Here is a 14,484-nt window from a genome sequence, read left to right as displayed (position 1 = left end):
ACCCCCTGGATGTCTGACCATGTACCTTGTTCACCAAGGTTTCTGACAGCTGGGTAAGTGAAAGTCCAGGCTTCCATGTACCGCAGTCTGGATGTACAAATGGGGTTCTGGAACACTGAGACCTGGAGTCATGCCAACTAGAAAGATTTGGTGCCAGCAGCAGTCTGCAATCAACTTATCATCCCCCATTCCCAACAGGGGCTCTTGCCATGAATCCCAGGGCAGTGAGGCTCAGGGCTTTTCCCCCTCAGGGAACATGAACTTGATCCCCCATTGTCCCCTCACTTCAAAGGCCCAGGGGTCTGAGCCTTGCTTCCCAGACTTGCATACAATTCACGGTCCCTTCAAGACTTTTCCTGCCCTGGATTTCCAGCGTCTGTCACTGCTCATCTTTGATCCCGTCCTGCACATCCCCTGCTCGTAGATTTCTTTGCTCCTGAGTTTCGGCAGGCAGCTGGACCACCCTGTCCCCATGACCCCTAATCTTACCCTTGTCCTTGTGCATGGCTTGTGCCTGCCCTTTGACTCAGGGGACCTGTCCAACCCTGGCCTTACTCTATTCTCTGATGACCCAATTTACACTTTCCCTGCTGCTACCACTGGCCTACCTGCACCTACTGACCGATAGCTCCATCTCTCCAGTCACTTACAGAATTCCCAGTTTCCTTCTGGTCTCACTCTCCAGATGACCAGTCAGGGGAATGTTAATATCCTCCTCCAGTTCATTGCCAGCTGCCATTTCTTTGAGCATGGTCCCGAACACTGACTGATAGGAGCTGGTCACAACCTGCAGAAGGACCACAGAATGAAGTAGCCAGAAAATGGGAATTAACAGTTAGTTAATGATCACTTTTGTGACTCTCTAAGCTGCCAGAGGAGATTGCAACAGGTTATTCGAAAAAGACAAGCAGTGGGAACAGTAGGGTGGCTAGCAAGATTTGTTCCAAAGACTCTTTCCGTTAAGGTCACACCCTCTTCTCATTCTCCAATTCCCTCAAGAATTCTTTTTAAATAGTAGCATACCAAGAAATCGTTTGAGAGCATAAAATTACCCTCTTCTGACAAATGTAGAGATGGCTGTAAAGCGTAAAAGTGCTTCCACGCCTTAAGAGCATAACAGCCTTTTTGAGTTCCAGGAATGGCCAAGCTCTCAGTGGTTGGTTATTTATTCATTGTGAAGGATAACAGTCTTCAGGAAAGCAGGGTAGCACCTGGCACGTTCTCGTAGAGGATGATTCTACCTTTAAAGATTCTTCCAAAGTAATGACATTGCAAGCTCCTTTTTTATTTTGTAAATTTGATCATTCTATCCCAAGTCCATGCCGCTAACCAGGACTGACCCATAGGTGGGTCCTCACAAGAGTTTCTCCTTTTGGATCCCTTTTGGTAGAAGGTGAAGTTTGACTTGCCGTCCAGGAGAACCATGGGTCTGTCATGTTGCCCTGCTCACCTACGGGTCGAGGTTGTTATGGTGGTTGTTTTGCATCTGATAATGTGCGGTCTGCCATTCACTTACAAGCCTTCTATCGTAAGTGGAAGACCACAGATCCGAAGTTGCATGTGACCTGGGGCAGATACAAGAATGGAGCTTGTGATTGGCTGGGTTTTCTAGGTTGGGGAAAAGCTGGGGTGTCTCAGGTCTGCCTTGTCTGACTCTCAGCCTCTGCGTGCTCCTTTCCGCATTGCTGGTGTTCAGTTAATGAAACACGGAGGCCATCAGACTGAAGAGGCTGGAAGGCCGTGGTGCCCTAAGTAAGCAAACCAAAGCCTAAGGCCATAAATGCCTCAAGGTTAGGAAATCAAAACCCGAGGACAACCAATCAGAAGCAGCAGGCTTTAAGCTACGGCCAATCAATAACTTCCTTGCTTTGCTTCTGCATTTTCCCTGTAAGTCTCTCCCCAGCTCCTGTTGGTGGAGGGCTCTTAACCACTTCCGGTTTGGTGCTGCCCGATTTGAATCCACACAGGCTCAAATAAACTCTTCACATTTTTTTTTTTTTTTGCGGTACTTGGGCCTCTCACTGTTGTGGCCTCTCCCGTTGCGGAACACAGGCTCCGGACGCGCAGGCCCAGCGGCCATGGCTCACGGGCCCAGCTGCTCCGCGGCATGTGGGATCCTCCCGGACCGGGGCACGAACCCGTGTCCCCTGCATCGGCAGGCGGACTCTCAACCACTGCGCCACCAGGGAAGCCCTCTTCAAATTTTTAATAGGCTTCAGTTTATCTTTTCATACGGGAATGAGTCAGTGCTTCAGGGCAGACTGAGGTTAAGGCTCTGGTGTGGCTGCCCCTGCCTCTAAGTTCTTCATTGTTGACCATCCCTCCCTTGAGGTGGAGTGATGGCCTGCTTGCCCAGGCCAGTGGTCTCTCACCAGCCCCTTTGGATTCCATGATTTGTTCACCAGAAGATATGGTTCCCGCTATGGTTCACCAGACAGCAGACCCGCTGGCGGGGCCTGGTCGAAGTTCTCGTCCCAACCAGGCTGTGCTACCCCGCTCCAGCACATGTGCCCTCCTAGGAGGCTCATCCCGTTTGCTTCCCCAGCCTCTGGAGAGCTATCCTCATGGTCATGATCGGGGTATTGGGCGCCCAGGTGATGACTTCTCCCATGCCCTGTGACTGCTCCTGGGTGAGTCTCTGGTTTTTCCAACCAAGAGAGTTTGCACCGCAGGTGTGTGATGCACGTGTGTATCCTATCAACAGTTCAGACATGTATAGGGAACTCAGAGCAGCCGAGAGATTGAATTGTCGGAATAACCAAAGTCTCGGGTGATAGCCCCATCCGGATCCAAGGGCCTCAGCTGCCTCTCCCAGTGGCTTGTGGTGTCCCCCGCCCAGCTGCAGGTGCCACGTGGCGTTGACTCCATTCCTTCTGTCCTGCTCTCTGGCCCCACTTGTCCACATCGGCCGCCTATGGCGTTGCTTAGAGAAGCAGTGCTTCCCAAGCTGGACAGCTGCCTATCCGCAGATTGCCACTAGCTGGGCCGCGGGTGCTGCCTCCTTATCCTCCTAAGCATCGGATCCTTGGAAGCAGAGTGGTATAGACAGCAAGGGGGAAAGTATCCCCCTAACTCTTTGCCTTACTTTGTCACCTGGGCAAAGCCCCTGAGACGGCAAAGCCCCTGAGACGGCAAGGAATGGTGCTTGTGACCAGGGCTCCCCTGCACGGGCTGCCTGTCACACAGAACCCTCCCAGCGTCTGGTCTCATCCAGAACCTTGCGCAGCTCCGTGGGAGATGTTCCCTCTGCTTGGGGCTGCAGCTCTGCCAGACACAGCAGAACCTCAACTGACAGGCGCGCTGAAGGTTTCCAAATAATTTGTGTCTAATTAAAACAATTCCTTTCAATTTCAACTCTTGCTGAAAAATCTTTCTAAAATTCCTGAGCTTACTTTCCTGTCTTAGTAAATCCAGTGCGGTGAATCAAAGTTCAAGTAATCATTTTTCCTCCCTTTGACATGGTATTTCAATATTTGAAAAGCAGTTCTTATTAATATAATGTGTATAGGAGCATGTCTGGAAAGTAAGGAATTTAGGCCTAAATAGGAACTGAGACCGGAGAATTTTTCCAATTAAAATAAAAGCAAAAACTGTATAAATGCCTAGGGGTTTTTCCCCCCCTTTTCTTTTGTAAGTTTAGAAAAATGTATCTGCTTAATCTTGAGTTCCAGGGACACAAGATTTCACTCTTGTGTTTGTAGTGAATACCTACAGTCCTGAGAAAGTATGTTAGTTGTAGGGGAAAGGATGTATAACCTGAATCAACATGCGTTGGAAGTCTTAGAGGTAAGTTGGCACAGGAAATTAGAGCCACAAGCCTGTACAGGCAGGCAAAAAATTGTGCAGTAGGGCTTCCCGGGTGGTGCAGTGGTTGAGAGTCCGCCTGCCGATGCAGGGGACACGGGTTCGTGCCCCGGTCCAGGAAGATCCCACATGCTGCGGAGCGACTGGGCCCGTGAGCCATGGCCGCTGAGTCTGCGCGTCCGGAGCCTGTGCTCCGCAACGGGAGAGGCCACAACAGTGAGAGGCCTGCGTACTGCAAAAAAAAAAAAAAAAAAAAAATTGTGCAGTAAAGACAATGCAACATGCTGTAGATGTAGGCTTATTCAAACAATTGGGACTTCCCATGGTGTCTCTGGTTATTGGATACAGCTGGGAAAGGACAGCCATTAAACTTCTGGGGCTGGTTCTGTGCCCCCCTGAAGAGTGTGGGAGTAGGACTCCGAGTTGGGGGAGATGCTCCACTGCTCTTTGTTGTGGTGTTTGCACTGCAGACGCTGTTGTCCAAAGTTTCTGTCCTGCTGGGCTGCCCCAGGCCTGGTCCTTTAGTTGGAGACAGCAGGCTTTTCTTGGGGCTTTTGTTTGTGCTTGTTGGGGTTTCTGGTCGCTGTCTTTTCCAGCACCCAGTCAGGGGTAAATGAAGCAAAAAGAAAACTCGGGAAACTCACCGCCATGTCGTTCCTTGGGTCCCAAGGCCCCTAGCCAGTCTGCCTTCTTCTCTCCGTCTTTTAGAAGCTTCTTGTGTTTGTTTTTATATATAATGTATAGGGTTTTAAGCTGTACTTAGTGGGAAAATTACATTTAGTCCACCTTTCCAGAATCCAACTTCATTTTTTTTTTTTGGCTGTGTTGGGTCTTCGCTGCTGTGTGTGGGCTTTCTCTAGTTGCAGTGCGCGGGCTTCTCATTGTGGTGGTTTCTCTTGTTGCGGAGCACGGGCTCTAGGCATGCGGGCTCAGTAGTTGTGGCTTGTGGGCTCAGTAGTTGTGGCTCACGGGCTTAGTTGCTCCACGGCACGTGGGATCTTCCGGAACCAGGGCTCGAATCTGTGTCCCCTGCATGGGCAGGCGGATTCTTAACCACTGCACCACCAGGGAAGTCCCAACTTTATTTTTACATAGGGTTTCTGCAAAGGACGATTTGCCTTGATATCTAGGTATCTAGGTAGCTTACATGATTTGTTTTTAGCTGCCTTCAAAATCAATCTTGAGGGTTTTTTATTCATATTACTGAAAGCAGGACCTTGTGGTGCCATACTTGGCTTTCTTCTGACCCTCTTTGGTTTAATGTGTGTCATTTACACTTAGGCCTGTTCTAAGAAAAGCTCACTTCTGCTGTGCTAACAGTGTAGTGAAGCTGTGAATCCCAGGGCTCAAAAGGCAGTGTCCGGCTGGCCCTGGGCCACTCTGCTCTGACATTCAGAGCCAGGTGTTCTCCAGTTTTTATCCAACTTACATTGGCTTTGAAGTCTTCGGCTTCCAGTGTGCCAGTGGGATCACTTAACGTACGATCGCAAAAGCTCTCTTTAGAGACAGACTCCTCGGCTTTCAATTTTGGAAGGCACAGCAAAAGGAGAGGCATTTGGAAAAGGAACCAAAACAAGAAACAAACAAAAACAAAAAGAGAAATAGATTTATGGCATTTACACTTGCGCTTTTGAATAAAAATGCATATGTCATCAATAAGACTTTAAATAAATTCATCAAATCACTTAAAATTTGACTTGGGGATATTAATAAAATCGGAATAAAAAGGTCAGTTTCAGTGGCAGACTTAAGAAAGTGAGTGTGTGTTTCTGGTGGCCAGTGAAGATTCATCTGACAAAGTGACATTTGAGTGAGTCCTGCATGAAGCAAGGGAGCGAGCAGGCAGATGGCTGGGGAAGAGCATCCCTGCCAGGAGCAAAGGAGGTGCAAAGGCCCTGAGGCGAGAGAGAGTGGGAGCATGTTGACATATCTGACAAACTGCAAGAGGCACAATATGCCCGGAGAGGAGGGAGAGGGGAAGGGGCAGGGCCAGCTCACCGAGGACCTTGTAGGCCACGGGAAGGAATTTAGATTTTATTCCGAGACAGATCTATCCTGAGTGTGATTTTTCTCTTGGAAATCCTGAGAAATATCCCTAGCGCCCGTCAGTTTTGTCAAAAATTGCCCATTTCCAGAATTGCACATGGTTCGTAATTGCTAATCAAAGCCTAAGAGATGAATCGCCAAGCCAGTGAGCTAAAAAAAAAAAAAAAAAAAAAAAAATCTCTCGGAGAGAGCAGATGCCTTTGTTCTCAAGGTCAGCCACAGCCTGGTGACCCTGGGCCAGGAGAGGGCTGGAAACCTCCAGTGTCGACGGGGTGCAGACCGAATGGAGGAGTTGATAATTACAACTTGGGCCTGGAGTCCCTGCTCCCGGGAAGGTGTGGCTCCCGAGGCAGAGCTGGGGGGAAAGGGCTCCCACACAGTAATTGGGCCCCGGGGGAAATTACGGTGGCCTTTGTCTCAGCTTCAGGATGACACCAGCCCCTCCACGCTGGGCCATCCCGAGAGCCCTGAAAATCCACCGGGTTGGCACTGGGCCGACCGATTCTGTCTGATGTGTGTCCCTGTTGGGCCTCGGGGGGCAGAGAAGGGGCATTCTTTGTGATCTCCATACACGCACGTTATTTTTGCACTTCTTTCCAACTTTGGTTCAATAATGAAAACGCTGTCTCCTTTGGGCCCCTGAGGGGATGGAGAACTCCACTCAGCTGCATCTGCCTGTACTGACACCAGGCCCAGGGGCCTCTCTGCCTGCAGACCTCCTACCCCAGCCTTGGCTTGTTCCTGGTGGAAACCTGCCTCCTTTCGGTGGCCCCTGTGTGGTGGGAGTCCCCCCACAGTTCCTTCCCGCCAGTTCCACCCGCCAGGCACTCACCACCCCGCTGGGGTGCTCACAACTGGCAAAGGCACCAGGCCCTTTCCGTTCATTCCAAAACACTGTGTGTCACTAGGCTGTCTGCCAGGGATGCGGCCTAGAGGTTTTAAAACTTCTTGTTGGGATAACCCCACAAGAATCCTTGGGAATTCAGGCAAGAACCTCAGGAAGCTCCGTTTGGTTGTCACTGGAGAGAAATGGAGGAACTGGTAGAACAGGGGTCTGGGGAGACCGGGTGGCAGAGCCTCCCTGTAAGGGTCTCTGAGGATGTGCCGGCCCAACATGGAGGAGTCCAGCTCTGGTCCTGATAGCTTAGCAAATCCCCATGGTTTGTGAGTGCTGTATTTTAGTAAGCTTTATTGAATAATAGTTAATTCGAGGGAAAAAAAGAAGTAGATGTTTGTCAAAGGAAGAAGGGGAGTTGGCAGGAGTGAATCAACACAGAGCAGCAGTGTTCAGAGGCATTCGGTCCCACATAATCATTAACCTTAACATCAACAGGCACTGTCTGCGTGTCAGGAGGCGCCCAGTAAATCCGCAGGAACACAGCCGCAACTGGGGCAGAATGAGCAGGGAGAGCTTTTTTCCTAATTAACTTTCCCTTTGGGGATTTCTGTCAACCTCTACCTTTGTTCTAGTGAGATCATTATTTTCCCCTGAAGTTGCTTTATGGGGGGACTCAGGGAGGGGGCAGGTGTCAGGCCAGGTTCCTAAGTGGCGGCCCTGTTACCCAGGACCCAGGCCCCTCCCAGCTTGTCACTCAGTCCCCTCGCACCCAGGCCCCGTCATCTGTGTAATGGGGACCATAAGGCTTTTCTTCAGGGTGGCTGAGGGGACCGGCGCTAATGCAGTGAACGCCGGGCACACAGCATTCCCTGAAGTGGAGTGTGCCTGTCCCGGACTGATGAAGAACACATCTAAATTCTCCCCGATCCGATCAGTGGCTCTCCTGTAACGATTTTTTCTTGCCAGAAGCATACTTCCTGAATTGGGGTAGATGTCTGCGTCTGGTGTATTTGCCCTGCAGGGCAGATCCCCACGTTATAAACGAGGAAAGGGAGGGGACAAGCAGTAGACGACTAGCCCTGGGTGGGCTCTGAGAAAGGAGCACACAGGTGAAACTCGGTCCTGTTTTCACCTCCTCCACCCTGCACGTACTGAATCCCTTGTTGTCCTTAAATCAAGGATAAACGATGGGCAGGTCTGGCAGCTGCTATGGGCACAAATCTGTAATCTGTTCTGAAGCCACTCAGTGTGCTTCATGGATCAGCGGCTCGAGCTGCTGCCAGGAGCTTGTGAGAAATGCAGAGTCTTAGAGCCACGCAATCAGAATCTGCATTTTAACAAGATGCCCGGGTGATCGCTCTGCACATTAAAGTCCGAGCAGCAGTGCTCTACCCCGACCGCCCCCCACCCCGGAAATGAAATAAGATGAAGAAAATTTTAGAGTCTAGAGTTGGGAGGAGTTTGATAAGCCACCTGTGTAGGTAACCCTCATCCTCCCCTCTTCCCCCGCCCCCATGCTGACAGACAGCAAGCACGTCATCATCCCTACGTTGTTTCTGATAGGATGGGTCTGGTTAATCGCAGGGCTTTTGTGGAGTGACGTGTGCAGGTTGGGATTCTGCCGCCAAAAGGCTTCTCCCCTGTCCTTCCCCTTCATAGAATTCAACTATCCCCTCCTTAATAAAAATTTAATCAGGCTTTAAGGGTACCATCTGAGGGGCTCTAATTCATTCCCTATCAAGCTACCATCGAATGAGTCTGTCTGGAGGGGCCCATGCATCCCAGTCAAGCCCTGCTGACCAGACTTCAGGGAACCTAGCAACTGACCGACTGGACCCTCTTTAAATGTGGGGGTCCCTATACAGGGCTTGAGTAGAGAGATGGACCTCTGGGCCGTTCCCAAGTCATTCTGTCTCGCTCCCGAGACCCTCTCTCTGTTTCTTGTTCTAGCGCCCTTCTTCAGTTAAGGACAGAGAAACATATCCAGGTTCAGGGACTGTGTGCCCAGCATGTCCCTCGGTCCTCTCTAGGACTCGGCACCGGCTGGACCAGCAAGGCACCCACCTGCCCGGGGCGCTATCCCTGGCCCCGGCTGCTCTGCGGGGAGCAGGGATCTTTGGATAGGTTATGTGGGACTCTCACCATTTCCTGCCTTCTGCGGTTCTTCAGTGGGAACAAAGACTGAAAACAAATAGGAAAAATGATGAATAGGATGTGGTTCGGTGAACTGTTAACCCTTAAATGTCTGGGAGACCAGGGTGGAGACTGCGTATTGTAGGGTAAGGGGATCCCATGACGGTCAGTGGTTGGAGGCCTGTAGCTTATGCTCAGCACACATTGATTCCCCTCCGTCTGTTCATAGTTCATCTTTCCCACTAGAGTTTAAGTTCTGAGAGGGTAGGATGGCTTTGTCCGTATAAAGATGGACAAACTACTGCCCAGTACACAGTAGGTATACAGTAAATATCAGTAGATGCACAGTAAATGTCACGGAATGAACTGAGTATGGATAATCCATTATCTCCCCTCCTAACTCCAGTGGTAGATATTATTTCCTCCCCTTTCAAAACTCAATTTTAATTCAAAATTAAAAGCATTTTACCCTTTGGCCAAGTTTCTTCCCTGAGCCTTGACCCCTGACACCACGTTCTAGAAATAATGCCTTGGCCACTGGCCTTAATGAAGGCTACCATAATCTACAATGGTCAGAAGAGGACTCTCTCTGGCTCAGGGTGTGCTAATTCTGTGCTTCTTCCCGTCTCAAAGATGGATTCGTACCCTCCGGGAGTCATTTAAAATCATCGTAGAACTATAAAATTAAAATGATACCTTGTGAATCAGACTTTAAGGGGGTTAGCATCGTTGTTGAGTCTTCCTCTGTTTGAGATTTTGATTTTAAAGGTACTGTTAAAAGACAGAAGAGGGTGGCCGTTAACAATTTCAACCTTACACTTTCCAGGGGGTTCATGTTGGACGCTTAGGGTCTGAGGTTCTTTCTTGGCACCCAAGGCTGCAGAGGAGAAAACAGGCTGGAGGTCACTGCTGGCGTCTACTGGACGCTCCCTCTGCCAGCCTCCTCCTCTTAGCTTTGCTGACTTACTCTGGGGCTGCAGTGAACAGTGACTGGGAAATGTGGGCCCTCGGTGGCCTTCTTCTCTGGTCCCAGGACAGGGAGGATGGCTGGGATTGAGGGGAGACTTTAGGGATATTCCTCTTTCTGTAGGAGGAAGAGCTGCAGGAACCGTAGAGCCAAGTGGCTTCAAGGCCGTGTAGACTCATAATGGCGTCTGCCTATCGCTGTAGGAAGTGGGCATCTCTGGTGCTCTGTTGTCAAGAGCTCCCGGAAAGGTGCGTAATGGGGGCTGGCGGGGAAGCATGGGGGCTGGCGAGTACAGATACACTGGGTTATGCTACGAGAGGCTACTGTGGTTGTTGAGAACTTTTGTGAAGTTCTTGGTTACCCATGTTTTATATTTTCTAGAATTTTGTGATCCCTGCTCCTTTTTGCTCCCTCACCCCTACCTGTCCTTCTCCCTACTCCCAAACACATGCGTGGGTGCCCACGCGCACACACGCACGCACACACGCACGCACGCACACTCCATTCCTAATGGCAAGGAAGCAGAGGCGAGCTGCCCCCTCCCCTCTCATGGGAGCGGCAGGATTTGAGCTCGGTCTGTGATGAGAAGCCTCCCTGGGCAGGATCAGTGCTGCCAGTGCATCAGCTGAGCCCGAGCCCTCCAAGGCCAGGGAGCCCTCCATCTTCTAAGGACGCGCATCCTACCATAAATGGCTCCGACTGTTGGGAATCACGTCTATTTCTTAACTAATTTTCCTCAAGCTGGTCCTGTTCTAGCCCTTCCGTGCAGATGGAGAGGTCAGGTCTTGGTTTTGTGTGTCAGATCATCAGGTGTTTGAAGGCAGTTATCCTGTCTCAGAGTCACGTGTCTTCCAGACTTAACGCCCTCATTTGCTTCAGCAGTTCTTTGTACGGTGTGCTCTCCAGGTTGGCCTAACACCACCCTCTCCTTGAGCCCCGGCCAGTCTGCCTCTAACCCTCATAGAGTGTGGGATCCCCCAAAGTGAACAGCGGCCCCAGGGTTGCTTCTGCAGTGCAGGCTAGAGCAGGACCCGTCTCCCTCTACATAACCTTTTAATTGTTCTTGGTTATATTAACTATTCTGGCAGTCACACCAGTCATACCATTCACTTATTGAGCCTGTGGTTGAGTAAATCATCTACAACAGACAGGGCATTCCCCCCTTGTCCTTCTCCATCCTGTTTTTGTGGGCCTAAGAGCAGGGTCTAATCTAAATTACCATTCTGTTTTATCTAGCCAGTCCCCATCCAGTGTTTCTCCCTGTCAAGAACTTTTAGAATCTGATCACATTATTGGCATCACCCAACAGCTGCCACTCATGTACGGATATAAATATTCCTCCTACATCTGTATCCGAGTCTGTGGATACAGACTGGACAGAGCCCTGTGGCTCCTGACTGGAAATTGGGTTGACTCTGATCCTTAAACAGTATCTCTGGATGGTTATTCAATAGCGATCATGCCATTGTCTTGCACTAGCATCTACCTGGTATTTGTCTATGTCATCCATAGGAACATGAGGAAGGCTTTGAAAAAGAAATGTGTTTTGGAATTCGGGCCTCCGAATTCCACAGTTCCCTGATCTAATAACCTTGTCAAAAAGTGACCTAAAAGCCAGTATTACTTGATCTGTTCTTATTGATCCTATGCTGGTTCCTTGTGGTCATTTTGCTCTCAGTTATTTGCCCCAGATTGGTCACAGACTCATTTCCCCAGTTCTTCAAAAACCATAAACATGATTAAACTCTTCTCTCTCTGTAGATATTCTGGGGTAAACTATCTCGGTCAGGACACAGCAGTTACCATTCTTTTCTGATCTTCTCACCAATCTTTTGCTATTTTTTTTTTTTTTTTGATGTTGGGGGTAGGAGTTTATTAATTGATTTATTTTTGCTGTGTTGTGTCTTCGTTTCTGTGCGAGGGCTTTCTCTAGCTGCGGCGAGTGGGGGCCACTCTTCATCACGGTGCGCGGGCCTCTCACTATCGCGGCCTCTCTTGTTGCGGAGCCCAGGCTCCAGACGTGCAGGCTCAGTACTTGTGGCTCACGGGCCCAGTTGCTCCGCGGCATGTGGGATCTTCCCAGACCAGGGCTCGAACCCGTGTCCCCTGCATTAGCAGGCGGATTCTCAACCACTGCGCCACCAGGGAAGCCCTCCCGGTGTCTGCTATTTCTTGCCTAACTTTGCTGTACCCTTTTCAATCTGAAGATCATCTTCTTTCACAGAGAAGTCAGAATTCAATAGCGATGGAAGAACATGATTTTCTTTGAATCGTTCCTCAGCAGGCACTAAACAGTGGCTCTGTGTGCCTTGATCTACTTTTTGCCCGAATCATATTTGAAAAGGACCCCCCTTCTTTTGTTGCTGTCTGCAGTATTATCATTATTACTTTTGGGTAAGAATACGTTTACCCTGGGCTTCAGCTCTCCTGACACTTTTCTCAAAGTTCGAGACATTTTCCTACTTTTATCGTAGGTAACAATCATATCTTTTTTAACCTCTGCATGTGATCTTTCAAAATCCGAGTCCACTGAAAGGAGCTCTGTGCAAACACTACTTTGCACTTTTTTTTTTTTTTTTTTTTTTTGCGGTATGCGGGCCTCTCACTGCTGTGGCCTTTCCCGTTGTGGGGCACAGGCTCTGGACGCGCAGGCTCAGCGGCCATGGCTCACGGGCCCAGCCGCTCCGCGGCATGTGGGATCTTCCCGGACCAGGTCACGAACCCGTGTCCCCTGCATCGGCAGGTGGACTCTCAACCACTGCGCCACCGGGGAAGCCCCACAGCTCCTTTCTAACCAAGACTGCCTCTTCATCATCTACCTTCTCATCACCATAGCTGATCTTGAGCCTGATGAGAATTCAGCAGCAGTTTCGCAAGTATGTAACAAATATTTATAGGCGCTTACTGTGTGCAGGACGCCAAGTCTTGAGGATTTCTACAAGCAGGGTTATAATGCTCTGTGTTAGAATTTCTGGTGTACTTTGTTCATGACCCTGCTCTGTGCCTGGCTGGGTGGACACCTGAGGCCCTAAATAGTCTTTCTGGCCTTCCACCTGCTTACTCCCACGAGCCACGACACATTCCCGGTGCCTTTACCCTTCCTTCCATGTCAGACCTGCCACTCTCTGTAGTAATAGGTTTCAGGGATTTATTTATCTGGGTGTTACACCTCCATATTTGGTTCAAAGTGCTGTTTGTAGAGTCCATGTAAAATGCTGTTTCTGGCGCACTGGAGTTGAATAGTCCCGTAATAAAAAATGCTTTAGAAATAGGAAACTAGCACCCATGAAATCTGTTCTACCCTAGAGGTTCTCTGGTTCTCCACCATTCCTGTGCCTGGAATCCTCTGGGATCTTGTTAAGGATGAGGCAGGGATGTTGATGAGAAAGCCTGGGAATCTGCTTCTTTACAGGCAGCGGGGGCTGGGGATGCACAGTCCTGGACCCAGAGGAGTAACACTGCTAACACCCTCACTTCCGCTCACTCCTGGGGGCCCTCAGTCAGCACTTTGAATTGCTTTTGCCTTGATTGACTGTGTTTCTCCAACAAGTGGATGGGTGGCTTCTGCCCTGGGCTAGAAGCAGATTCTCTTTTGCATCCACCGTGCTCGGGAACCCTTAGTGTTCTGTCCTCCACCTGCAAAAGGACTGGCTTTTCTTCGTGGCAGGGGCCCTCTGCCTCCTCTTACCTCGATTTTGAGCTCCTTCCTGGGGCTCCATGCTTCCTGGATTCCCCTTGCACCCGTGCCCCGGTTACCTCCTCTTACAGCGGTTCACTCTTCCAGAGGAGTCTCTTAATGAGCCTCTTTGCCCCATTCCACTGTCCAGACACAATCAGTTACGTGTTGCCAGCAAATTCTGCCCAATTATTATGAACACTCTCCAAAAGATTGATTGTAAACCATAGGCAGAAGGGAAAAGAAAAACCTTCACGAATTCTAGGGAGTTGCTTACTTCTCCTTGTGTTCCAATCTCTGCCGTAGCCACCATCCCCTCATGTCTCTGCAGGAGCCTGGGGTATGACATTGACCCTGGCTTTAGTTGCTGCAACAGTGTCCACACCTTTGGTCCAGGCCACCAACATCACAGGATCTGATCAGTAGGTATTGCTGCGGGTGGCTAGACTTTCGCTAAACACTAAATACATGTCGGCTTTAAGGAACTCAGTCCTGGAAAAGACTTAGCTGCAAAACATGCCCCTACAGACCAAATAGGCAGAGCGCTTAAAACCTAAATTAGATCCAGACGTGACTGGCTCTGTAAATGAAGCTTGGGGACCAAAAGGATCGTGAATGAACACGGCAAATGAAGCGGTGATTTCCGGAGGGTCTCTCTCTGGAGGTGGGCGCATAGTGGTATGAACAGGCTCTGGTGACTCCCTTTCCACACCCCAGGCTTCTCCTATCTCTTTCTCCTCTCCCACATCCTTTCAAGCTTAGCATTGGCACTTTTCAGGTGACTACCCAGTAAATGACTTCGAGAATCCTGCTTATGAATATTTAGATGAACGCTCAGATTTTTTCCAGCTGTCATACTTACTGACTCTGAAATGGTTCCTGTTTTCAGGGCTCCGTCGGAGCACACACACTAATAAAAATCCCACGTGAACCGATTTAGCCTGTAAAAGGCTCCTCGTCACGTGCTGGCAGCCGGCACCATGGAACTCCTGGCTTGTGTGGGCCTGCCTCTGCCGCGCC

At 49.9% G+C, this 14,484-nt stretch overlaps 1 protein-coding gene across 1 annotated transcript in view; it reads right to left on the bottom strand.

Moving 5' to 3' along the window:
* Positions 1–14,484, bottom strand: part of ERICH6B (glutamate rich 6B) — a 41,783-nt gene that overhangs the window by 16,338 nt on the left and 10,961 nt on the right. The window contains exons 2-3 of the mRNA XM_032610890.1: positions 3,185–3,264; positions 651–787 (exon numbers count right to left, since the gene is read on the bottom strand). Of these exons, the coding sequence (XP_032466781.1) occupies positions 651–787; positions 3,185–3,264 (217 nt within the window). The remainder of the gene's footprint in view (positions 1–650; positions 788–3,184; positions 3,265–14,484) is intronic.

This window comes from Phocoena sinus, chromosome 18 (assembly GCF_008692025.1).
Source record: "Phocoena sinus isolate mPhoSin1 chromosome 18, mPhoSin1.pri, whole genome shotgun sequence".
NCBI lineage: Eukaryota > Metazoa > Chordata > Mammalia > Artiodactyla > Phocoenidae > Phocoena > Phocoena sinus.
Note: the sequence above shows the minus strand (reverse complement) of the source record. Positions and strands in the feature narration are given on the sequence as shown.